Genomic DNA, 26,559 nt, shown 5'->3' on the forward strand with positions numbered 1-26,559 from the left:
CACTATTTTTTTCTTAAACATATTAGTCTTAATTTTCCTATTGATTGAGTCAAATTCCTTGTTCGTGTACACATACTTGGCCAATAAATCTGCTTCTGATTCTGATCCTGATCCAAAAAGATTCCTTCAGACCTGTAAACACACTTTAAATGCATACAGGTGGTGGTTTCCCTCTTATGGCATTAGCAGGACCCTAAAACTGATGCAGAAAAATGTGCTTCAGCCATCACAACTGTGCTTTTTCATACTGTGACGTGTCTGATGGCGTTCCTTATCAGCAGAGAGGAGCAGCTGCTTCCATCCTATCACACAGTATCATCTCTTAATATTTATATCTCTTATCCCAAACATTAAATCAAACTGACCTGGTGAGAGGGGAGGGAACGTGGAGAAAGATAAAAAGCATGCATCTGCAGTGGGAGGCAGAAATCAACAGTGGGGCATTCAACCAGCAGGGGGCGACACACAGGGGGGACACACGCACTTGCCTTGGCTCAAGTCTCCGTCCCACTTTCCCTTTTTTTTCGTGTGAAGGCAGGTAAAAGGCGCAGTGCGACGGGGCTGCACTATCACACAGAGACAGGACTTAACCTGTTGAGCTGGCGCTGCTGCTGGTCCTGCTGCATTGTTACTCTCACTGTCTGTGTGTGTGTGTGTGTTTGTGTGTGTGTTTGTGTGTGTCAGCAGCTCCTCACAACTTACTGGATTCTCACACTTTTTTTTCTTTTCTCATTTGTTGGAATGAAATGTTCCTGAACTGAGGCTGCTGTAATGAGATGTAAGTATGTCTTGATTGTTGCTGGTGTGGCTGCTTCATGTTTCACCCTATTCGTCTCCTAAACAATAAGTTGATTGAATCTGTGTGTTTTTAAGCCTCTGTTCTAGGATCAGTTGTGGTTCTTGTCTTGCTGCTGTGGGAGCCTGCATGCCTGGGTGATGAGGTTACCTCCAGCACAGGTAGGTGAGGGGTCAGTGGGGGTCTGGACTAGGTGTGTTATTATGCCTGTATTTGTCAGTCTGGACAGATGCAGGAAACACATGTTCAGTGGGGTTTGAATGTGTCTGTGCATGTGTGTGTGTTTTCTCGCAGTGGTTTTATCAGGTCTTCCTCTGAACAAGAAGAGTTAAGGCTTTCGAGGACATTCCCGTAACCCTGATAACAAAGACAGGCCCTAGCAGGCTCCCGTTACAGTAATATGACCTCAGGGAATGCACTGCAATAAAACATAGTTTACTGTTTATTATCATTCAGAAACATTGGCAGGGATGGCATGTAACTGAGTACAATTTTGAGTTACTTTTTTCTTCCACTCCACTACATTTTGGAGGCACATCTTGTACCTTTTACTCAACTACATTTATTTGATCATTTTAATGACGAGTAACTCTGCAGATGGCGTGCTGCATCAGAGCCCAAGTAGCACATTCATATGTATTTTAACTGCAATCAGATTAAGAGAGAACTGATTCTGATAATCAGAATGATGCTGAATATCAGATCCAATAATTGGTCGACTGTCGACCCTAAAAAGTCCGTAATCAGGCCTCCAGTGCCAGTGTTGTAGAAAGTACCCAAAAGTAATACTTGTACAAAAGTAAAGTTATTGTGTTAAAATATTATAATAGTAATAGAGTAAAAATCTTTGAGTAAATGTACATTAAATCTATTGAAAGATGTTTTACCTCCCTAAAGCGCTAACAGATTCATGGAACTGGATATCCATACATAAATATTTAAGAGGTGAAGCCCCCAAACAGACTTTTCCTGTCTGGCCTGTGTCATTTAGCTGGACCTTAACAGCCCCCATCACTCCCCTTACATATACACACACAATATACCATCCTGCCCTCGGGCTAACAGCACCAGCCCACACACACGAACAAAAAAGTTTCACAACCTTCTTCGTCTCCTCTGCGTCTATGTGCTGCTAAATCCTAAGATTTCTCAATGAGATTTTGTTGCGGTTGAGGCCCACACAGGAGGAACTTTCCAGACACAGTGAGAGTCATGGTAGAAAACACTTTCACCATAAACTGCTGTCTCACTGATTCATTTTCTGATTCAACGCTATAGTATCATGGCATGACGATGATGATGATGATGATGAGATTTGAACTCATTGTGACCTGTAAGATCAGATAGGGTCGAGGTTGATTATACAGCAGACAGATGAGATTAGTGATGTTGTTGAGTGTGCTGCTGACAGACAGAGAAAGACTGGAGGGAGAGGCATGTTTTTGCATGTGTAGGGAAGTGTATGTAAGTTCTCTCAGGTCATGCTTTTTGGCAGGGGAGTTTTCCTTTACGTGGATGTTGTATAGTTTATCACATAACATACATATTTCTAGAGCTACACCCTGAACTATTCTATAATATTATAAACTTGCAGTTTTTTAGGACATAAATCTAAGAAGGGAGGAATGTCTGACACAAACATCCGATGTTGTAATTTAAGAGGATTCAATTTCTCACCCTGAAACTGCTATCGATGAACTTTGCTTGTTCTATCTTGTCAATGTGTCTGTTAGACAACTGCCTCCGGTTCTGGCTGTAGAGCAAAGGCCTTTTCATTCAGCTCACTTGATAATCCGAGAGTGGTTTGTTTTTCCCACACTTCGTTACATGTGCGGGGTTGCTAAGCTCAGTTTTAGAGAGATTGATTAGAAGATTGATTCCACTCTCATGTCGGTCTGTTCATATTAAGTCAACACAAAGCAGCCGGTTAGCTGAGCTAGCTTAGCATAAAGACTAAACAGCCTGCCTGGCTGTAACCTTATATGTAACAGAATGATACACGACTGATATCAATCTTCTCATCTGACTAACTCCAAGTTAAATAAACTGCTAGGCACTGATGTCAGACTTGTCATACAAGTAAAACAATTTATAGAAATTTCCTCAAGGCCTTCTTGAGATCCGGCATTCACAAGAATTGGACAGACAAGCTGAAAACATGCCTCCAGTCGTGAGTGAGTGCATAGCAGGTCAGCTTAACCTACAAAAATGTGTAGTTTGTGATGCTTTTTGAAGATTTATTTGGGTTTAATTGAGCTGATCTTTTAAAGGAAATTCTTCTGCAGATCCATAACTGCTTTTAAACTGAACACAACTAACTCACCTGAACTATTTGCATGAACTGTATCTGTATTTTCCCCTAAAATCTGGACCAAATCATCTAGTTTCCTCGAGGGAAATTTTGAGGAATGAGCTCAAGATTTTTCTAAATTGTTGTCCTTTTTGTGCTATTCCAGCAAAGTATATTTTTGAGAAACTGGATAGTGTTTTAACCAAAAGCAAGAACTGAACTAAGAGCAGGAATTAGATGGGATTGCATCACTTTAATAGCAGATGTTTTTTTAATGAATGGTGGCCCTGAAGGCTCAAGCTGCAACTTCATGTCTGGCTAAGTGACAGATACTGAAGATTAATATCCACTCCGTTGCTAAGGCGGACGTTTTTGAGCGTGAACTTAATCACTGGGGAGGAAGTGGAGTTTCGAGTCAATATGTGATCTCATTTTCAGTTTCTGACAGTGACACAGCTTCATATATGATCTGCCTGCCTGAGTTTATGTAAGCATTCCTCACAGCCTTTGACACTACTTCATCTTCTTGTTTTCCACAGTGAACCCATGCTGCTATTTGCCCTGTCAGCACTGGGGTGTGTGTGTGAGGTATGGTGAAGACAAGTATGAGTGCGACTGCACTCGCACCGGCTACTACGGAGAAAACTGCACCGTCCGTGAGTCCATTTATTCTCGTGAGACCAGCTCTCATATCCTCCCTTCTTATTGCACTTTTAAGGAATTTGAAATATTCTTTTGTACATGAGACCAAAAGGATTAGATGGTAGGCTGGTGAAAAAGACTGTTCCAGCTTGTTGTTGTTAAATCAGGAAATCGAGCAACATAGCTGCTGGCTCACAGAGCTGGGAGTCCTCGTCCAGACCCAAATATTTGGAGGTAGAGAGAGTCCAGCTGGATCAGAGCTGCTTCTGCTGATCTCTTCACTGAACCACCTACAGACTCTGCCTGTCTGCCTCTCATTAACAAGGAACATTCACACACTGTAGTCCTTAATCAGACGTGATGTGTTTGGCAGACAGTCAAACAGTTACATCACACTCATCAGGCAAAACAGCAATTACCCATTACCGTTATTGGGTAGAGAAAAAAAGAAAGAACGAGTGGGAGGAGAAGGAAAGAAAAGCTATATGGGAGTCGGGGGAAATGGGATTGAGTGAAAACATTCACTTACAATAATAGTTACACAAGATAGAATAGCCCACTCATGTGGCTCATCTTACACAAACACAATCAACGTTGGAACATCTTTATGGAGCACAATCCCCCCTTCCACCCACCTTTGATACAGTATTTGCTCTCCAATCATAATTTACGGCCACAGCAGACAGCTATTTTACATGAAAAAGTTCTTAAAATCTATTGTACGCTACTTGCTCAGCACCAAACGGCAGACAAACAATGTCAATGAGTTGTTGGTAAAGGTAGTGGAGCGTGTAGCAGCTAAAGAGATTGATATTTCCCTCAGGAAAGCCTCAGGAGCTGGTGGAGACCAAATATAGAGCAAAAATAGTGTGAATATTGGACTTTCATTTGCCAGGTGGTCAGAAATATGACTCAAATTAATGCAAATCTTGGTGCTGTACAGGTTATTATGTAAATGTTTGCTAACAAATTAAAACACAACTAAAAGTGTGACGATTCTCCAAATCCACGATGCAATGTGCCTTCCGATTTTAAGGCGGCAATTGGAGCAATTGGATATTCGATCTGAAAATAACAAATATTTTCAGCTATGACACTTTGCTATTGTTAGACTATCCTATCTGGATTTGTAAAGATCAACAGATCATTGGTTTTATGCCATAACAACTGTCATTTACAGTATTTTACAAAAGCTTGACTTTATTCCTGGCGTTTTGCATGTTAGGGTAAATAATATTCACCAGAGTTTAACAAAAATCAAAGATAGTCTAAATGACTGGCCTCACTGTGGCACCTGAGTATGATGAAGTACTTTGAGAAACTGGTTCTGGTGTCCACTGCCCTCCACTCAGTCTACACACACCTCTACAATAAGTGCACCTGCATCAGAACGCTGTTTGTTGATTTCAGCTCAGCATTCAATACAATCTCGCAAAACTCTGGGCTTGAGTACAACACTCTGCAACTGGATATTGAATTTCCTCACAAACCCCAGAGAGTACGGATTGGCAGTCACACCTCCTCTATGTTATTGCTCAACACCGGGGCTCAGCCTTCTCCAGTTCACACTGTTTTCCCACAACTTTCATCCCAGACATGACGAGAACTCTATTGTGAAGTATGTAGATGACAACACCGTCATCAGCCTCAGTATAAATAATGACGTCATATTGGGTGGAAATTAACGATCTTGCAGAGTGACACACAGAGTAAAGTCTACTGCACAACGTCAGCAAAACCAAGGAGCTAATAGTTGATTTTAGAGAAAAGGGGGGGAAAGACATGCAACTCTGTCTACATCAGTTGAGCAAGCACAGTTTTAGGTTCCTTGGCATGAACCTCACAGAGGAGGACTTTTACAGAGAAGCAATAGAGAGCAGCCTGACTGGAAACACCGCAAACTGGCATGACACCAGACAGACAGAACATCATTGCTACCCGTCTACAGAGCATCAGTGATAGAGGTGAAGTGAGATGATGTCTGCGGTTACTATGAGTCCAAAGGTTACTAAAAGACAGCACCCACCCCAGCCACGGTCTGTGATACAGAAGTATCCGCTGCCCTAACACCAGATTACCGATCAGCTTCTTTCCTCAGGCTGTGAGACTCCTGAACTCATCCTCAACACTCTACCATGAATAATTTATTTTTGCGGCTCGATAATTACTCAATAATTAGTCTGTATAATTTTTGTAGTTTTTTTCATTATACCGTCTTGTTTTGCATAATGAGAATTAAATGAATCTTGAGTCTAATGGTGAAATATCTCAACAAATGTTCAAGTTAATTAGGACAAACCAGCTGGCGCAGTAAGCCAGGAGCCCCTGGAGTTTAGGAGCGATGGGGCAGTTGCAGGCAGGCAGCTTTGCCTGGTATGTTATCAAGCCTTGACCCCAGGATGCTAAAAACCACTAGACTGACAATCAGACAGAATTTCCATTTCTTTCTACATCTTTCAATGAGCCGTCGAGTGATTTAATGATGTGGGTGGAGATTCGGAGGTCTGGAAATGAGGCTATGAAATGAAAGCCAAGCTTGCATTGTGACCTGTTGGACCGTGACATAATGACTATGTTATTCCGGGTGAATGTCTTCCAAATTCACATCTGCTCTAACTTCCAGTAACAAGAACATTGTTTTTTCACGTGTCTTTCCTACCACAGCTGAGTTTTGGACCAGAGTGCGCCTGTTCTTGAAACCCAGCCCGGATGCGGCGCATTACATTCTCACCCATTTCCACTGGCTTTGGGACATCATTAACTACACCCACCTACGGGACATTCTCATGAGGCTGGTTCTAACAGGTTCGAGTCTGCAGGTCGTTCAAGAGAAATTTTCTCAGGGCTGTCATGTATTCATTGTATCTTATAACCATTTGTTTTTTTATGAACAGTAAGGTCCAACTTAATACCCAGCCCTCCAACCTTCAACTCTAAATACGGCTACCTCAACTGGGAATCCTACTCTAATCTGAGTTACTACACTCGGCTTCTGCCTCCTGTGCCAGAGGACTGCCCTACACCTCTGGGGGTCAAAGGTTAGTCATTTATATCAAGTTTAAAGCTGCATAATCAATATTTTGATATTATCACCGTGCCTCACAGTTAGTCACCTGCCACTTTCATTTGTGGGAGAGAGTCAGAGCGTGAGCGAACGTGACTAAACGTTCAGATTTAGATATTACTTAATCTGTAACTCTGAGTGCACTGAGTCACATAGATAGATTTACATCAACAACGCCCATGATCTACTCTACTTGCATTTTTTGTTTTATATTGATTGCGATTTGATTTGATTAATGTTTTGACTTAAAAAATATTAATATCTAGTAAGGTAGCATAAAAAGAAGAGCAGCATAAAATAGAAATACTCAGATAAACTATAAGTACCTTACAATTATACTGATGTACTGTACTGTAAACATAGATACTTTCCACTACTGTATCATTTTGTTATTATAATGCATTATGAGGAGGAAACATGTGACAGTATCTATAATATGTAATCTAAACATGGTCTCGCTCAGTGTTGTTTCAGCTGAAGCAAAGTCGTCCACCACAGTGACATGCATTAAGATTATTGACCTTGGAGGCACAGTGCGATGCGTTAACTGTATCAGTACTGTTTTCACAGACACACTGCTTCAGTATTATGACTAGAGGCGTGGCGTATCTGTGTGTTGCCCTCTGCCGTGTTTGACGCTGTGGGGGTTTTTTTTCTCTTCAGGCAAGGCTGGACTGCCTGACCCTGAGCTGCTGGTTGACAGGCTGCTGAAGAGAAGGACGTTTAGACCTGACCCCCAGGGCTCCAACCTCATGTTCGCCTTCTTTGCACAACACTTCACCCACCAGTTCTTTAAGACCTACAATCGCATGGGTGTGGGCTTCACTAAGGCTCTGTCGCATGGGGTAAGTACATTTAGACCTTTTTGTCCATTTATATAAACATACATTTCATTAGAATAGCACTCTTCATAACAGTTTCCAAAACACACAGGTGGATGCGGGACACATTTATGGAGACAACCTGCAACGTCAGCTCCTGCTCAGGCTTCACAAAGATGGAAAACTCAAGTATCAGGTAAAAGAATCAAAACTCTGAATGGAGAAAACATGTGTGCAAAGACTTGTCTTTACATGTTAATTAAGACTGGAAAAAAATCATTGAAATTCCAGACAGAGTGAAACAGTTTTGTAATTTGCATTAATCAAAAAGTTGTGTCATCCAAATCTGTTGCTCACAAACAGTGAGAGGTATCTGCCAAAAAATATAGATGCAAATAAACTTAACTTGCTTTTTAAATGACATATTGCTGCAGGACTATAGAGTATGAGCTGCAATGTATAATCAGTAATTATTGTTTTTCCCATCAGTTAATAAACGGCGAGATGTACCCTCCCCCTGTAGCTGATGCACCTGTGAAGATGAGCTACCCCCCCGGCATCCCTCCTGAGGATCAGATGGCGATTGGTCAGGAAGTGTTTGGACTCCTGCCCGGTTTGGGAATGTACGCCACACTGTGGCTGAGGGAGCATAACCGAGTGTGTGACATCCTGAAGGCAGAGCATCCCACCTGGGATGATGAGCAGCTCTTCCAGACCGCACGCCTCATCATTATTGGTGAGTTGGGCTTAACATTTTTTTTTTTTCGTTTTAACAGACAAATATAAGAGTGGTGTCAACCTTCTCATCTAACTCTTCACAAGAAACTTAATAAACATATTTCCAAAAATGTTGAACTATCCCTTTAAGGCCACAGCCAGCAACCCACTAGCTTAGCGTAGCACAAAGACAGGAAACGGTGAAACGGATAACAAAATCTACCTACTAGAAACTCTTCAGCTCACTAATTAAAGGTGCAGTACGTAGGAATCAGCCACGTGTCAAATTCATATTGAAAATCAATAATGGGGTAGTAACCGCTAACGGCTACCTACTGTAGCTGCCCTTAGCTAGTTTGCTCAGTTAGCCGTGCAGCTAGCAATAAAGAATGAGAGTGTTGTGTTTACACCGCTAACACGAAAGCTTTGGAGCAGGACGAGCCGAAGCTAGCCGGTAACCATGCTAACTAATGTTGTTAGTATAGCAACTGTTAGTCTTTCACGTGATGATCATTTTAATTCATTTATTTATGTTCTCTACTAAAGTCCTTACATATTGCACCTTTAATGTTGTGTGTTTGAATGTTTCTCGGCCATGTGTAGGAACCTTCTAGCGGCTCCGCTGGTAGGAAGCCACTGCATCCAGCCAAGTAACAGTCCAGCACATAGCAACCTTAAAGCCCCAAGTTTATGTTTTTTTACACTTTCATTGTTGTACTGATTGAGCAAAAAAGATATAATGTGTTTATTAAAGAGCTTTCAAGGGGCTGGTAGGTGTGTTTTGTTTCCTTTGCACAGAGCCAGACTTGCTGTTTCCCCACTGCTGGCTGCAGCTTTATATTTAACTGAAAGATATTAGTCATCTCATTAAACTCTCATAAATCCTAATCTAGCAAACGTAGCAAGTTAGCAAAAAGCTTATTTCCCGGAATGTCACGCTATTCGTTTCATGCATTTATATATATTTTAAACATCTTTTGTTTGTCTAAAGCTTTTAATAACAGTGTACGTCAGCACACCTCTCCAGAAGCTCATGGATGACCACTTTTAATAGAGCCAACCTGAGTTTAAACTTGTTCTGTCGTGACTCAGTAGAGATAAGCGTTACAATTAATCTTTCTTGCCCTCCCCCGTTTTGTGTCTCCGCATGTTCCTCTCAGGGGAGACAATAAGGATCGTGATAGAGGAGTACGTGCAGCACCTCAGCGGATACCGGCTGCAGCTGAAGTTTGATCCCACCCTGCTTTTTAACTCCAACTTCCAGTATGGCAACCGGATCGCTCTAGAGTTCAGCCAGCTCTACCACTGGCACCCCATGATGCCCGACAGCTTCTTCATCAACGGAGATGAACTGTCCTACACACAGTTCATCTTCAACACTTCTGTTATCACACACTATGGCATTGATAAGCTGGTGGACGCCTTCGCTCGGCAAGCTGCCGGCCAGGTAATTAACCACAGACAGTGTAACATGATACATATGCAGGAAGATCAGTAATTCCAACTAACTGGTAGTTCCCAGTGGGATAGAATTTGCAGTATTGATATCTTTAAATATATGGGTTTTACCCATTCACACTTCGGATTTGTATCCTGTAAACACTAGGGCCATTCTTTTGTGCTGTTGTAAGATTAACTGAGGTTGATGGGGATTGTTATATTTATGCTGATGCTTTATGTTGGTCTGAACCCTCTTAACATCTTATAAAAAATAAGGTGTGAGAAACACTTCAGATTTGTAATAATATTTTTCTTGTACATCTTTTTTTTCTGTGACTGAAAATACATCAGTCCACTTCAGCAGATTTTGCAGTGGATGCGCAAAAGGGTATATTCTGCCTATTGGGCTTATATTCAGACTATTTATTTTAAATTTCATTTTAAATAAAAGACACAAAGGCAGAACCTAATTAGATGGAATATACCCTCTGCCAAATAACGTCCACTGGAGTTGGCAGATGTATTTTCAGTCACAGAGAGAAATTTACCAGATAAAAATATTTCTAACACGTTATTTTGCTGGTTTTCTGAGAATAAGACTGAACAGTTATTCCAGAGGTACTTGGTGCATCTCCACCATTTTAAACAAATGATGCCATATCTCAAAACTACAGACATAGACATAGAAAGATAATAATAAAAGTGATTGGGACATGTTACTCCACTTTAAATGGTTTAAAAAGACTTCCAAATATCTGTCCACTGTAGTGCGACACCATGCATGAAAGGGTTAATATCGTGTTTGGGTTCCCTTGCCTGCCAGATACAGAAATGTATGTACTTGCTGGAAAATGAATTGATGTCTTTGCCTTCATTAGCATACACTTCTGAGACCTAATCACAGGTTAACATATACAACCCAGCAGCCACCGGACAAATCAAAGCACATCCACATGTATATCTTCAAAACATGCTGATGTCTCCCTAAAGTTATTTCATTTCCAGTATTTTGAGATTCTTCTTCGTCCTACAGATTGGTGGGGGCCATAACATCAATGCCGTGGTGACCCATGTGGCCGTGTCGACCATAAAGGAGTCCCGCAAACTCCGCGTGCAGCCCTTCAACGAGTACAGGAAGCGTTTTAACCTGAAGCCGTACACATCGTTCAGCGAGTTCACTGGTAAGACAAACAGTTTTGCGTTCAGACCACACAACGTGCAGTGCAACCGTCAAAGCGTGTGATTTACAACTTTTACAAGTCCATGAGAGCAGCCCAACAGACATTCTTGAAATGAATTGCATCCCCTCCACTTGAAGGCATCTTTAAAGACTGTTCTCCATTGCTATCAGTTGCTTTTACAACAGATCCTTTTCTCTGCAGACATTTTGACGTGTCAAAGCAAGAAATGCACAGGTGGAATTCATAACATGTATGAAGGCTGCATTCCATTTAGGTGAGCTTGTTCTAGGGCTCTGATATTATGCATGCTTACTCACTGTCATGGTGTACTGGGACACTTAATAAAATGGAGCCATTGTTAATGTTTGTACACACCTTTGCTTTTCCTGCTTTGGAGGAGGAAAACATCTTTGTATCAAATCCTTGTATTGTTGTATGTTGTATGTTGACTTCATGTTGGTATACATCAGGTAGTTCCCTGCCACAGCAGAATATGTGATATTAAGAAACTACAGTGAGGCACATTGTGGCTTTAAGCTAAATGCTAAAGTCAGTATGCTAGCATGCTCACGATCAGAATGTTAGCACGATTTATAAAGCTTACCATGTTCACCATCTTAGCTTTGTGTGCTAGAATGCTAACATTTGCTAGTCAGCACTAAACACAATGGCCGTTTTTTTCTGAAGTCACGCTCAGGGTGGGAATCTTGAATGCTGGGATAGTGATATGCTGCAGTAGCAAGTCCTATAAACAAAGGGAATCTGAAACGAAGGAGTTGTCCCCATTTCACTACTTGCCAATTGAACACCAACTTCAAAGATGGAGAGTGAAAATCTGGAGGGACATCGAGCCCTTTTTTCAAGATAAAACTGCATACCGTTTGATTACATCCAGTGGGTTTAACCAAAGTCATTAGGCTTCATCCTCCGGTCACCGTGGATTTCTTTTTACCAAATTTCATGGCAGCACATCCAATCATTGTCAAAATATTTCATTAAAATATAAAACCTCATGCTGGCACCAAAGTCAGTAGGGTTCTTTGGGGAGACCATGAAAAACTTTATGACAATCCATCCAAATGTCCAGCCAAAGTGGTGGACTGACCGACTGATCCAAAGAACTGACTTATGTCCTTGATGTTAGATATTTTTACTAACTGTGCCCACTTGTGGTTACCATTTGCAGATAACGAGGAGATAGCCCGGGAGCTTGAAGAGTTCTACGGTGACATTGATGCTCTTGAATTTTATCCTGGTTTGATGTTGGAGAGGACAAGACCGGGCACCATATTTGGAGAGAGCATGGTGGAGATGGGTGCCCCCTTCTCCCTTAAAGGCCTCCTGGGAAACCCCATATGTTCTCCTGAGTACTGGAAGCCCAGCACCTTTGGGGGCCAAGTCGGCTTTGACATAGTGAACTCTGCCACGCTAAAGAAACTGGCCTGTTTAAACATGAAGACGTGTCCTTATGTGGCATTTAGTTTACCAACTGAGGAGCAATCACAAAGAGGTACTGACAACAGTAAAGGAAGGACTGATGAGCTATGACCCTTTGCAGGCAGGGGGCTGCTGCTAATTAAAAAAAAAAAGTTTTGAAGATGAACAGTATGTGTGGCAAACAGACAGTGATGTTTGTCTGAACAGCACTGGAGAATCACACAGGACTCGGAGCCCGGTATGAAAAGTCGTCTCTTTTTTTTAATTTAACCACTCGGTCTCACGCTTGAACGAACAGTGAGGACATAAACACATGATTTTTGTTTGCCTGAAGACTGAAATACCATCAGAAAAAGCATGTTCACACTGTCCAGTAATATGTTCTGTCTGTAGATTTATTTTAAAATAAATGATTGCAATGCAATGTAACCAGTAAATGAAATAAAACTATAGACACAAAGTGAACTATTGTCCATTCATTTGAACTGGCGGTGATGCAAAGCTTTGTTTTCTCTATCCTTTGTTCTGGACCTCTCAGTCTCAATTCCCACTTCCACTTCTTCTCACCCACTGCTTTTTGTGAATCCACTGTTTGTTTTGGCTTGAGACTCATCCAACAGCGGGGTGTAAGGTTTTGAAATAAAAAAAAAGATGCACAGCGGGTTTAAAAACACGTAAAGCAGGAGCATCGGATACATGATGGCTTAGAACATTTTTGTAGGATACAACCAGAAAATGCAAATAGATCTACAGACGCTCTTGACAAGATAAGGCCTTTCATACGCGATACTATATCTGTGTTTTCAGTGATTTGTATTAGCAAAAGGGAAAGTAAACCTGGGTACCCCTGTTGGTATCATAGTAGCTTTTGTACAAATATTTTTTTTGGGAGGGTCAACAAATATTTTCAATTTTTGTGAGCCTGCCAGCAGCATTTGTCATGATATTTTATAGTTATATTGCCCTCTAGTTGTTAAGATGGAGACTGCCCAGTCCTGCCTCCAGCAGCCTCCCACATCTCCTACGTCAGTGGGATGAACCATGGTATCGTGTTGCCTTTGGGTGCTGTCAGTAAAGTACAATTTTACAGTTAAATCACTTTGAATCTACTAAACTTGATGGGAATAAAACCAGAATAAACTGCAGCTCCGCGATTTAAAGCGACGCTGATTTTTGATGCCCTCCTCGCCATTATTATAGCTTAAAAAATCGCAACACGCGGTTACATTTCGGTTCTGTTTGCGCATGTGTTCATAATTACGATATTTTTTCGTGTCACGTGAAGGCATCATACTTAGGCAGGGTTGCTTGCGGCAGCTAAACTAGCAGATGAGCTAGGGAGCAGTGGGAGTTGCTGTTATCGTCCTACCGTCAGCTGACCATAAAATCGAGGTAAGCTCAATATTAATACTTCACAAGTAACTAAAGGTGCATTTTTGTATGCTTTTATAACAGTGTATAAAGCTGAAGTCAGGGTATATTTTACCTTTACTCCGTTAGCTAATGTCTACTGGTTGTCACAGGAAGTCGGTTTAAGCTACCTCAGTTTGCTAATGCTAACATGGCTCACTTTCACACGAGCAGTGCTGGTTCGGCCCGTGTCCTACTTAATAAATGAGTTAATTGGATTGTCTCTATCCTCTTTACGGTCGTGTGTGGATAGGTGAGCTCGTAAATAACAATACCTGCTAATAGCTTGCCTAACATATCTAACTGACGTAGCGAGCTAGCTAGCTAGCTAGCTGTCGTAGCTGTCACATCGGCAGGGATCCACAGATACAACTTAATGTTAGGTGTTGGCTGTAGGCCTTCGCTCCTGCTGTTTACATATATTAAATGCATTATATTCAGAGGCAGTGGAGGGATATTGTTTTGTTTGGTCATCAGATTGCAACCAAGTCACAGAAAAGAGCTGTACACTGGTTTAGCGTAATATCATCGTCAAAACTGAAATGGATTTGTGAAGGGTTTCTGCCTCCTTGTCCTTCCATCTGTGCACATTTGGGTGGCTTACATACGGATCAGTGCACCATTAAAGACCTCTCAGCTCAAGTTGTCTAAATCGACACACTTTACTATAAGCTATGAATAGCGTCAATGCCCCATTTTCAAAATAAACCCTTTCTCACCGACCTATGACAGCTTGGATGGCTGTCGATCTGGATTATTACGCTCCATTTACTAATGTGCTCTGTTAGGAGACAAAACTGTTGTTAATCTGACGAGGTTTTTATCTACGAGGCTTTAAAGGATGAAGCAAATGGTAGTATTGTGTCAACTGTCATGCAAATGGCTAGTCAAATTATTCAACAAAATGGAGGTTGTAGTGCTTATTCAAATGCAGTCTGTGATTTTTAGGATTAAATGTATGAGATTAGTTAGTTTAGTTCCTGCTTAAAATACAGACTTTCAGATGAATGATGAGCTCTCAGTCATGTGAAACAGAATAATAAACTCATACAGAAGCATTAAGCTCAGTGTTATGTCTTGACAAAGTTGTATTAGTGAGTTGCATTGGTGCGCAATCTCACTTTTGTACTATATCGTGCAGCCCTGTTGGTGCCCATCTAACACATTAATAACTGCTGCCCTCAGGTGAGCCGTTGTCATGACGACTCTGGATGACAAGATCCTGGGAGAGAAGCTGCAGTACTACTACAGCAGCAGTGAGGACGAAGGCAGCGACAACGAGGATGAGGATGGGGAGAACAAGACCATCCGGGACGGCAACATCGAGGAGCCGGAGATAGACTACAGCGCGGATGGGAGCGCTGTCAACACAGGTACTTAAACAAGCACATGCACATGCACAACAAGAAAAGTCACTTGACACCCTAAAAATGACTATTCTTAATAAAACCTAACACTTATTTAGAGCTTAATACATATTTGCAGTACTTCACCATGATAACAGTGACATTGGTTATTCTATTCCAGGACCAAAGGGTGTCATCAATGACTGGAGGAAGTACAAGCAGCTGGAGGTGGAGCAGAAACAAGAGCAGAAGAAAGAGATGGAAAGACTGATCAAGAAGCTGTCGATGACCTGCCGCTCTGACCTCGACCAGGAGAAAGACAAAGAGAAACAGAAAGAGCTGCAGGAAAAAATAAAAGGCAAAGTGAGTTGAGTGGGAACAAAATACACACAGTTCACAGGAAAGAAATGCATGTGAAATTCTCCTTTTATCTTCAGTATCTTGTTGCTCATACCGTCCTGGCGGTGTATGGGTGACTGCCTCTTGAAACTGTGCCACACTTGATAATAGGACACTTGCTGTGGGAAAAGACTAAATACGGGCAAGATATTAATTTAAGACAGCCTGATTAACATAGTGGAATCTCTGCACCCTCATCCTCTATTTTCTGATATCATCTAATTATGGATTAGTAAACGCAGTGACACACTTGATTTCACTTTGCGTCAATGCATCTGCCAACTGTTGGACATAAGAAAAAGGTTTATCCTTGTCATAGAGTTATACACAGCCAATTTAGAGACAAGTAATCGAAGAGTCAAGAGTAAAATGTGGTATAATTGGAGCGTCTGTAAAAGACGCAGCAAGATTGCTCTTTTCAAAGGAAAATTTTGACATTGTAGGGGATATTCTTTTTATACTAAGTGTAAAAGAACAATTTGCCATCTTACACGGTTGCTGTCCAGTTTTCATGTTAAGCTAAGAGTCTGCTGGTTTAGCTATTTATAATTTGTTCTCCTCTTTGTCTTCCCAACAGATGACCATGCAAGAGTACAACATGCTCCAGGAAGAAGAGGATGATGAAGACTTCCTTCAGCACTACCGCATGCAGCGCATTGAAGAGATGCGGCGCCAGCTCTGCCGTGGCAAACGCTTTGCGCAGGTCTATGAGCTCACCAGCGGAGAGGACTTCCTGGAGGCTTTGGACAAGGAGGACAAAAGCACTCTGGTCATGATCCACATCTACGAGCCGGATGTCCCGGGCTGCGAGGCCATGAGCGGCAGCCTCATGTGTCTGGCCCAGGAATACCCGCTGGTCAAGTTCTGCAGCGTACGCAGCTCGGCCATCAGCACCAGCGCACTGTTCAGAGGCAGTGCTCTGCCCGCTCTGCTCGTTTACAAAGGAGGGGACCTGATCGGGAACTTCGTGCGGCTCACAGACCAACTCGGGGAAGACTTCTTCGCTGTAGACCTGGAGGCTCTGCTGCAGGAGTACGGCCTGCTGCCTGACAAGTCCTCCATCGTCCCCAAGACGGTTCGCAATGGAGCCATCATACAGACCAATGTGAGCGATGAGGACTCTGACCTTGATATAGACTAGAGCCATGATATATAACAATCATTTATGCTTGGGAAAACATGCGTACACAGTCTGCATGGACTATAGATCATTTTTATGTACGTGGACCCCGGTAGTGATGACGGACTGAGCCGGGATTGCTTTGTTTCTACTCACACAGCAACATCCAACCAGCATTGAAGCCAAAAGTAAATGCACACAGAACATCAGTGAGTTTCATCATGACATCATTCCATGGTTAACATGAGTTATATTTCATAAGAGTAAATTTAATCCTTTATAGATATAGAGAACACGTGATTGAGAATGATTAGATGTCAGGTTAAATGTTTTGTTTGAGCTACTTTTTTTTTGTCAACTATTTATTCATTGTGTAAAAAACATTTCTCTGTTTTGTTTCATGCACATCTTTGTTGTACTAAATGTGTTTCACTCTGTAGATTACAAAACCTTTCAGCCCAAACTGACTTTGAGTTAATTTTATAACTTTTATATGTGCTGTACCATTTCAAATAGTGGGAAAAATAAACACGTTTGGACTCGCTGCCTGTTGTATTTTTATTGATCAGAGTTTGATTTGGGTTTGGTTGATTTGAGCTCATTGTTTTGGTTTTTCAACCCACATACTTTAATTTCATTCGACTTTCAAACATTCGCCGAAAATTAAAGCTTTAATAAACCTACCTACACAAACAGTGGTCTGACAAAGTTAGAGACTGTCAGGTGAACGTAATGACACGCTACTGAAGAGCTAGGTATTCCCTTTGGGGTTGGTAGAGACCAAAGCAAAGCTAAGAAGGGGTTTATTTTCAAGGTAGGGACACGGTCCATGCGATGCCGACCTGTCAAGCTATGCAACATCAATTTTAAGTATTGCTAGTCGGTGTCATCTTGACAGCTTCTTCTGCTGTCCCTTACTAGCCAAAGAAAGTCAACAGATGCAGCTTTGATTTTCCTTTTCCATCAGTTGGAGTCATTCAGCTGAAGGTCCAGTGTGTGGGATTTAGTGACATCTAGTGAAAAAATGAAATATCCCTCGCAGTGGCTGCTAAAACCCACCAAAAAAATCAAAAGGCCCTCCCCAGAGTCAGTGTTTGGCTTGTCCCTTCTGCACCAATATGTCAGACTCTGGAGGAGGACCTGCTCCCTCTGTGGATATAAAAGGATCATTCTAAGATAATGAGAACAGGAACACACTGAACCTTGAAGTCAACAGCATGTTAGTAATCAAAGATTTAATCACATTGGGCTGCAGAGTCATCCCATTTGTAGTCATTTATTGTATTCACAGATCAGATGAATACTGGTATTTACAGACATCATGGACCTTTTTCATAGCAGACATTTCGACTTGTTAAACACAGCTGTGATTAATGTTACTGATAGTTAAAACAAAGCTATCCTTAATGTTATTAGTTCCACCTGTGCTTTCCTTCTGTGAAAAGACAAGATGTCTGCTGTGAAAAATGTCCACACAAGTGAAATTTGTAGTCTTAATTACCTGAAATTTAATGATGATTTAATGATTGGTGGTAAAAGTAGAAGTAAAAGTTTGATTTGTTAACATTGTGAAATTTGGACTCGCGTGCAGTAGCCAAAGTTACATCTGTGGATACACCGAAGAGCCAAAAGTTTCCCTTATCATCACTATCATAACAAAACAACTGCTGCACAAGTATTTGCTTGATCAACAACAGATAACCACAGCACGTAATCAGACGAGTCACCAGGTCTAACATGCTATGATACAGCTTCCTCTGTGATGATACGCCAGCATCAACAGGCTTCTTTCCACTTCAGTAAATTCCCCAGAGGTCATTTGTCTAAACACAGATTGTGGATAGGTCGACTCAACCAATTCTGTCCACTCAATAATCACTCTGAACACGATGAGCCAGAGCTGGAGCTAATCTCTGTGACCATATCAAAACTCACTCTTCAGTCATTAGTTTTTTATAGTTTGCAGAATAAATGTTGGCGATGAACGTCTCTGCAAAATCATTAATATGTTGCAACTTTACATTCGTTTAGGTTCAATTTTCTACTTTGTGTTGTGACAATGCTGTGCTTATGATCTGGTTAGGTTTAGGCACAGAAACCACTGGGTTAGGGTTAGGAAAAGATCATGTTTTGACTTTTAATTACTACTTTGGTCTCCATTAACGCAGCTGGAGATGTCTCAAGATCTTGTCAAAAACACGGCTGACACATGTCCCAACCTTCCCGTCAAAAATATCATTTTTTGTTGCTACAAAAGCTGTGTCCCCTTATCAAAATTATCCAGTGGTCCCACACTTACAAAAGTTAAAAGGCTGTCTCAAACTGCGGTCTCTGCCATCCTCGTCTCCTGTAACTGCACAACCATCCCCTCGACCTCCACACGTGGACGTCAGGTCATAAACATGTGATGTGAAACATGTTTTGTAGAAAAGTCGACGTGGTGCGCAGCCTATGACGTGTACAAATGTGAACAAACCAGTGGTTTGCAGAAATGTTAAGTGCACATTTTATCCTGGCAGCTGGATTTGACTTTGTATAAAAAAACAGAGCAACATCGTCAGCAGCTGAAGTTGTGCGTAGCTCCTCAGTGGACACCAGGCTAATGTAGCCTACAGACAGCTCATCAGCAGCAGGGTGAGACAAGGCAGCGTCAGCAGCAGGAGGGTTGTTTCTTCATGGAGGGGAGCAGCTGAGCCGTGCAGGTCATGTTCACAAAAGGCATGCTCCAGCAGCTGATGGGTCTCTGCACTGATGCCTGCCAGGGAAAACAGGAAATAGTTGCGTCACCTCGTGCAGTGTATCTAGCACCTTTAACTATTGTGCTGCTGGGAGGCTCATTTGTGGCAGAGTTGATTAATCTCGACCCCTTTCCTGACCCGAAAGCCTGACTGGCAGCCATGAAATCAATGCCACCTAATGGTATGGTAACATGCGCGCTCAATGCAGCAAATCTGCCGGAAGCTTTTCACATCCACTACCTGACCTCTCTGACTTCACAGTAACGCTGGAGTCATGATACGCACCGTGTTCTGACCACTCGTCCCACAGATGCTGGACGTCCTCATTGTGATGTTCGTGGTGCTCGTGATGATCTGGGTCTGTATTAAACACGCAGAATGGATATGTCAGGATGTAGATATGAAGGCTGATCCCCGGCACACATGTATTAAAGGATAAGTCCACCGAAAAATGAAAGTTCAGTCATTATCTTCTCAACCCCACACCGATTGAAAGTCGGGTGAAATTTGACAACTGAAGTAGATAGGGACTAAAAAAGGATAAAATGGCCCCATACGTACCATCCAGTTGGTCCAGTGTAATCCAAGACAATATTCACACGCTTTTAAAGCCGAAATCTTCACTGTAGCTGCTAAGCTAATAGCGTTAGCGCGTACCCTGTCCAACGCGTACTTTGAGGGCGTGAATAACGTCTTTTCAAATCAATTTGGCATCTCAGGGCTTCCAGAGACTTGGATTACACTGGACAAGCCACGCCAATTTTTTTTTTTTTACATTTAAAAAACAAGTCCCCATCTACTTCAGCTGTTTAGGAGAATCCTGCCATACTGTTTTGCTGCAAAGCTCCAGAAAACTACAAAACTTCACCTGACTTTCCATCGGCATGAGGGTGAGTAGATAATGACTGAATTCTCACTTTTGTGTGAACTTATCCTTTAAAGGTGCACTATGTAAGAACTGGTCAGCTATCAAGTTCATACTAAAAACGAGCAGGGGGAAGCATATCAACATGGTCATCGCTAACTGCTGCTCACTCTAGGTGCCATTACCAAGTTAGCTTGATTAGCTGTGCATCTAGCGATCTGACCGGGAAGCTTAGAGCACCAGGGGAGTGTTGGGGTTTGCTGGTTAGCATGCTAAGATATCTGTTCAACACAATACATAGACTTAATAATGCCACAACTGTTATTTCCTCACATTCTGTTAAAAACATTTTTGTTTTTTTTATGTATGTTTTTTTTACTAAAATTCTTACATATTGCACCTTTAAGGCAAATATATGAATTCCCTAATGTGTGTTTTGCTGGAAAAAAGAGTATAATTATCACATTAAACCCTTTAAAATGGTATCTACTGCTTCTCTTTCATTACAAATCTGCAATGGACTAGCTGCTGGACACAAGATGTCACCTGCTTCATCGTGAAGTGCACTGAAAGCTTTAAGCCTCTCTGCTCATACTTCTCTCTACACAGTGAACCCCAACACTCAATAGCAGGAACAAGAAAGAAAAACACATTTTTGACTGAAGTTGGACTTTAAGCACTTCAGCATTAAAAGCAAATAACAAGAAGCAAGACTAAACATATCTCTCCTCTGTGTGAGGTCACACGACTACAAAGAGAAAGCTACACGAGAACAAGGATGACTGAAGCGAGGGAAGGATTAAGAGATAACAGACACAAACAGGAAATGAAACAAGGGGAATCACAAAAATTATAGGACAGTGCAGGCAGCTGTTCTGACCTTGGAGGCCGAACGTTTCATAAAACCAGAGAGCGTATATTACAGATCTTTGTCATGGGATTAAATTCTGTGGGATCATGAAACAATGCTGAATGTTATGTGGGTTTTATTTGCGTATACATACACAAGCAGTATGTGTTGTGAAATGCAGAGTGGCGTAGTGTAGGAGCCCAATTCCTCATTTGAAAATTAGATATTCAATATATTAACTCCTTTGTGTCATGTGTTTTTTATATTTTGTTATGGAAATCCAGACTGAAGTCTCGCCTGGGTCTCACAGATAAAAACAAGAATTTTTATTTTTTTTGCCATTTCAGGTGTGGGTTGAACCTTTTAAAGAACATCCAGTGCTTTTGGAAAAAATGGAAAAATTATTGCTTAGAAACAAAAAGAAAATCTGTTTTTGAATGAATGATAATATTATGAGTTTACACAACATATAACTCACAGTGAACCTGCATGATTTACACAGAGCCAATGACTTCTGTTTGGATTATTTTGCTTTAAGATGCATGTTTTTTTTCATTTTCTGGTGAATTTTGAGTAATCCTATGAATCATATTGTTGAATATCAGTTGTTCTTATTCGACTTTACAAAGAAAATAACTATCCACTCATAATGTCCCTATTAAATAACTACACCAAATATTTCAGGCTTCTACATGTTTTGTTTTGTATAAAAGTGAAACTCAGTACCGTTTGAGTGATGCCAGAGCATCCGTTTGAGCTCCCTGAGGGCCTGGGTGAGGTTCTCCAGCTGGTCATGAAGGTGGATGTTCTCCTCTATCAGAGCATGAATTGTATCCTGTAGTTCAAAGCTGCGACTCTGCAGGACCAGCAGAGCCAGAGGCATGAAGAAAAGCACCGGCCTTAGTCCCCTCATAGCGACCACAGCACACAGCCTCTATCACATCTTCACAGTCAACAATCCCTCTCAAAGGTACACGTCCGAATCCTGAGCGAAAGAGACGTGCCTCACTGCAGGAATGATTGGTGCAGTATTCTTCTATCAGCTTAAACTCATGGGGAGGCGACAACAGTTTGTTCTTTCTTTCCAAAGCCATGAGTGGAAAGCTGCCAGTGGGCTGCTTTAAAATCCATCCAATGTTTCCACATCAGTTGTCACAGTAACCAAAGCAAGAGAAGGTCCCCTGTTTGCATCAGTGTGATCTGATTCAAATGAAAATTATATGCTCAAAATATATGCTGTGTAAACAAACTTATGTGTTATGTGTTTGGGGATTTATTTAAAAATACAGGCCAGAAATGTGGATAAAGAGGAAGCAATGTTCCAACTGGTCACTAAGATAAATCAATGGACAGACGGATATCCTCCTGGTGTTTAATTAGCTGCAGCTTATCTTTGTCACAGCATGAACATCATCACCAGGACATCAATCAGTAAAGTGAAGAGGATGGACTCAAACCAGGTCCTTACCGTCTATAGATATATAAATATTTCAAAAACATCTCATTTTGAGAGGTACAGAAGACACACCGCTGCAAATACAGTCCCTGAATAATTGTGTAGGTTTCAGCTACACTTTAACAGCCTCTAGATGTTGAACTGGTGCTGAGATCTTTTAGCAGACGGTGCAACAAACTTCACTGGAAATAGGTCAGTAAAATTAAGTGACCACTTACTGACCTATTTCCAACCACTGCAGCCAAACTATGTACATCAGGATGTGGGATGTCTGGTCCACAGGCCTAAAAAGCTCTCAAGTGTTGAGGGACAATGGCTCTTCTCGTGGTCCTTCTTCCTTCTAAGGTCCATACTGAGTGAAGCATATTACGATCTTGATTCATGTACAGCAGCTTTCCTGCTTACTATCAATAAACAGTATTTAGGAGGTTATTGAGGGAAAATCCTTAGTTAATGGCCTAGCAGTTTAAGGATAAGGTCATGCAAAATAAGGCATTCACAGGTGTTTTAAAAATACTAAAAGAAAGCCAATATACTACCAATATCCATGCTAAAAAATATTTACTACATGTAACTAGTTATACAAAGTTTTATCTAAAAAGCAAATTAATTGATAATGCTGCTTTTGATCTGAAAACACAATGCCTATACAATTTATTTACCATGTGTGATAGAAAACTCAAAGCTGGAGGGAACCAAACATTCATCATGGTTTATGAAGTTAACGTAACATTTAATGAAATTATTTAAATCACATGCAACTCTAAACTTGACAGATATGAGTAAATGTTCACGTAAATTATCTGAACTAAAGAGGTGATCACTTCACACATGAACAAAACTGCACCAGAGATGCATATATTGCAGCACTAGGACAAGTTTCCATGTTCACAGGATGTGATCTAACATGTCACGGATCCATTTCATTTCTGCGAGCATTGATACTTAGGGGATCGATCCACCGACCACTATTGAGTGGAACTTCATTAACAAACGTCATTTCTGCAAAATCCTGTTTATAAGAAACCACATATGTGATCAAGTTCAGACTCAGGACAACGTGATGTTTTTACAAACAAGAAGCTTTTATTAATTAATCATGTTTCTCAGTTTATGCTGTCTTGGCAGCCCTGGTGCGCTTCTTTTTGACCACAACAGGCTTCTGGCTCTTCAGAATGGCACTGGCACGACGCAGGGCAGCCTGCGGACACAAATTAAAATTCAATCATGTTATTGAAAGCTGTGAAAAACAAACTACAGATAAAAACATGGCAATGACACAAACCAATGTAGTAACAACATGTGGCACTCTGCTGTCTTAAGTCATAAATTAAGCTCACCATGCGCAGGTCCTTTCTGTAATTGTTCTTGCGGATGATGTGCCTCAGGCTGTTGAGGGTGGCGCGGGAGTTCTTGTTGATGGTGATCTTCTCAAAAGAGCTGGCAGGTTTGTGCTGGCCTGTGAGGTGATAAAAGATACAAATGTAAGCAAACAATGCAAATACTGATATGCAGTGCTCATCTGCACCGATAAGTGAATGCTACATGGCCACAGGAACTTGTGACTGCAGAGATAAATCCATTCGCACAATTTAATTCCTGTGTCTGACCGCAACCTCCAAAAACTGTAACTGAATTCTTCACTTGCTGCAATTAACAACATGAGTAACTACTTTAAAATCAGGTGGGAGTAAGCACATTTGATTTAAGGAAGATGAAAGATGGACAGCCTCTTACCTCTGCGCTTCTTCAGCACGACAACCACACCCTTGCCATCAGCCGCTGGCTGCACACCTACAGTCTTCTTGTGCACCAAACCATTGAAGCGGAAAGAGTTCCTGGACTTCAGGTTGTTGGGCTCCTGTCACAGAAAAAGAATAAAAATAATTCAGACAACCCCATTGGACAGCTTGTGTTGATCCAACACCGACAAAACACATTTATCTCACTGTCAACTACTGGGTGCATACTGAGCACTTGGTGCAGTGCATTGGCAGCATCAGATTATTTTAATTATAGTATGTTGTTGGTATGCAAGAAATTAAAACAAGCAAGCTGAAAGAGAAAAAGTATTTTTCCACAGATTTGATTGTATGTAGTAAGTAATAGTATAATGTACACTGGGTTTGGAAATTGGTAAGTAAAGGTCGGGTAACAGAGCGATCTGTGACATTCCACCATGCAATCACCATGTGTTTGAATCACAAGTCTGCTTTTTTCACTCGTGCACCTTAAATGAGGAGAGACAGAAAAAACGCATAACATTACGTCACAGGGAAAACCTCCCAGGATGAGAGACAGGCAATTGTAACAACTGCAGATGTCGTCTGAGATCTTAATCCTGAGTGATTCTACCATGTCTGTCTCTACAGCCACAACGCATCGATTCCTTGATCTATATGAGCTGTAAATGTGTATATATGTGCCTTACATGTGTACAAAGTGGTTAAAACGACTTTTAACTATATTAATAATGTGGCTGCTGAAGAACAGATGCCCCATTTCTGAAATGTTGAATGCTTTGACATCATTTCCAGGTTGTAATGTCAGTAAATTCAAGTAAAATACAGACTTTGCTTATCCCTTGACATCAAACATGCCACACAAACTACTGATGTAGGGGCGTCATTTCTACTTTCTCTAAGTTGAGAAAAACAGACAATGGAGAGTCCCGTTGCTGGTTCGTTTACGTGGAGTTAAGCCACAACATTTTCTTCGGTCTGCGTTTGTGCTTCAGATGCCAATAAGAGGATTATTAGTTGCATTACTGGGACAAAAATAAGTAAAATTGGTGGCCATACAAGATCACAAATCATCCAAATGCCAGATCCAGGTAGGAAAGGCAGGAAGTGTTCCTAAGACTGATTTCAGGGAAAATCAGCCTTGCAGGATACAAGGCTGCCATGAAGGCACTAACCAGCCTGAAGATGTAACCAAACTTAGCAAATGTAACTTATGTCAGGTCAAGGTTAATTTGTGTGATGAGACTATCCGTATTTTCCTCAGAGTTTGAATGTTTAACCTTACGAAACAAAAACAGCCTGTTACACGAATGAAGCAGGAATTGCCACAGTAGCAGGTGGACAAAAGTTAATATCCAACGCTGACAGCACATCAACAACGTACTGAAATTAAATACTCTTACAAACTTTGAGGACACCCACGTTTGTCACTTTTCCCCCAACACGTTGTCACCACATACTCAGGTGGGTATGATCTGTAGGTCATGTTAAGTGGATACAGGTGTGTTAAGGTGGTCTTGCAGAGGCAGGTGGTCTTGCAGAGGCAGGTGATGTACTCACAGTGCTGTAGGTCTGTCCGTTCCTCTTGATGAGGAAGCTGGAGCAGTTCCTGATGACCATCCACTGCAAATGGGACGACATGATGAACCTGGACAAAACAGGACCAAATGTTAATACAATAACTTAGTCCAACTGAAAGCACCTACAGCTGTCAGGTAAACTGTCACTTTTAGCCACTGACAGGCGTCATTTTTCTTATTTGCAACCATTTTCTTAGCAGCTACCGTCAGCTACACATGTTCACTCAGCTTCGCAGATTATAGATTAGCGACCAATTCAGTGAGAGAATCGCGACCCGATGTTCAAATACTATAACACGACATACAGCGTGTGTTTTAAGTTCGCACTCCTCTTAAAAACAAGCTGTTGTTACAAGCTGAGTGACAGTTTGCTAACGTTAGCTCCGCAGCTCGGCACAAGGGACTGAAGCCGCACGACGAGGCCTCGCCCGGGCGACGTGTTCACAAACGTATCTACACATTTCTAAACAATATAGGGACGATTCCTGCCACTCGGGACGTACACAGCAATTAACACACCGATGATTGCTTACTTTCTGCTACTAAATACGAGTTAGGACACAGAAGAAATACACTTTAGTGAAGGGCTGTTAGCTGCCGAAGCGACCACGTTACCTTTTAGCGGAGGAAAAGGACCGGAGAGAGCGGAAACCGCTTTACGCAAC

The 26,559-nt window shown here is 41.5% G+C and overlaps 2 protein-coding genes across 3 annotated transcripts; one reads left to right on the forward strand and one right to left on the reverse strand.

Annotated features, from left to right (window-relative positions):
- Nucleotides 1-672: 672 nt before the first annotated feature.
- Nucleotides 673-17,207, forward strand: LOC141006140 (prostaglandin G/H synthase 1-like). The gene is given in 13 exon segments (XM_073478271.1): nucleotides 673-778; nucleotides 874-957; nucleotides 3,626-3,742; nucleotides 6,393-6,533; nucleotides 6,623-6,766; nucleotides 7,456-7,637; nucleotides 7,726-7,809; nucleotides 8,103-8,349; nucleotides 9,491-9,777; nucleotides 10,804-10,951; nucleotides 12,138-12,473; nucleotides 15,284-15,425; nucleotides 16,063-17,207. Coding segments are annotated over 13 exon segments (2,541 nt in total). The 5' UTR covers nucleotides 673-771; the 3' UTR covers nucleotides 16,685-17,207.
- Nucleotides 17,208-23,636: 6,429 nt separating this feature from the next.
- rpl28 (ribosomal protein L28) lies at nucleotides 23,637-26,535 on the reverse strand. Of its 2 annotated transcripts, none has more exons than XM_073477878.1 (5): nucleotides 26,510-26,535; nucleotides 25,875-25,962; nucleotides 24,310-24,433; nucleotides 23,913-24,031; nucleotides 23,637-23,773 (listed from the first exon to the last, which is right to left on the reverse strand). In XM_073477878.1, exons 2-5 carry the CDS (start codon nucleotides 25,953-25,955, stop codon nucleotides 23,684-23,686), a joined length of 414 nt encoding a protein of 137 aa, XP_073333979.1. In that variant the 5' UTR covers nucleotides 25,956-25,962; nucleotides 26,510-26,535; the 3' UTR covers nucleotides 23,637-23,683. The 2 variants fall into 2 exon arrangements, with proteins under 2 accessions (XP_073333979.1, XP_073333978.1); XM_073477877.1 differs by having other exon boundaries at nucleotides 26,428-26,517.
- Nucleotides 26,536-26,559: the final 24 nt, after the last annotated feature.

The sequence above is a fragment of the Pagrus major genome, chromosome 12, assembly GCF_040436345.1.
Source record: "Pagrus major chromosome 12, Pma_NU_1.0".
NCBI lineage: Eukaryota > Metazoa > Chordata > Actinopteri > Spariformes > Sparidae > Pagrus > Pagrus major.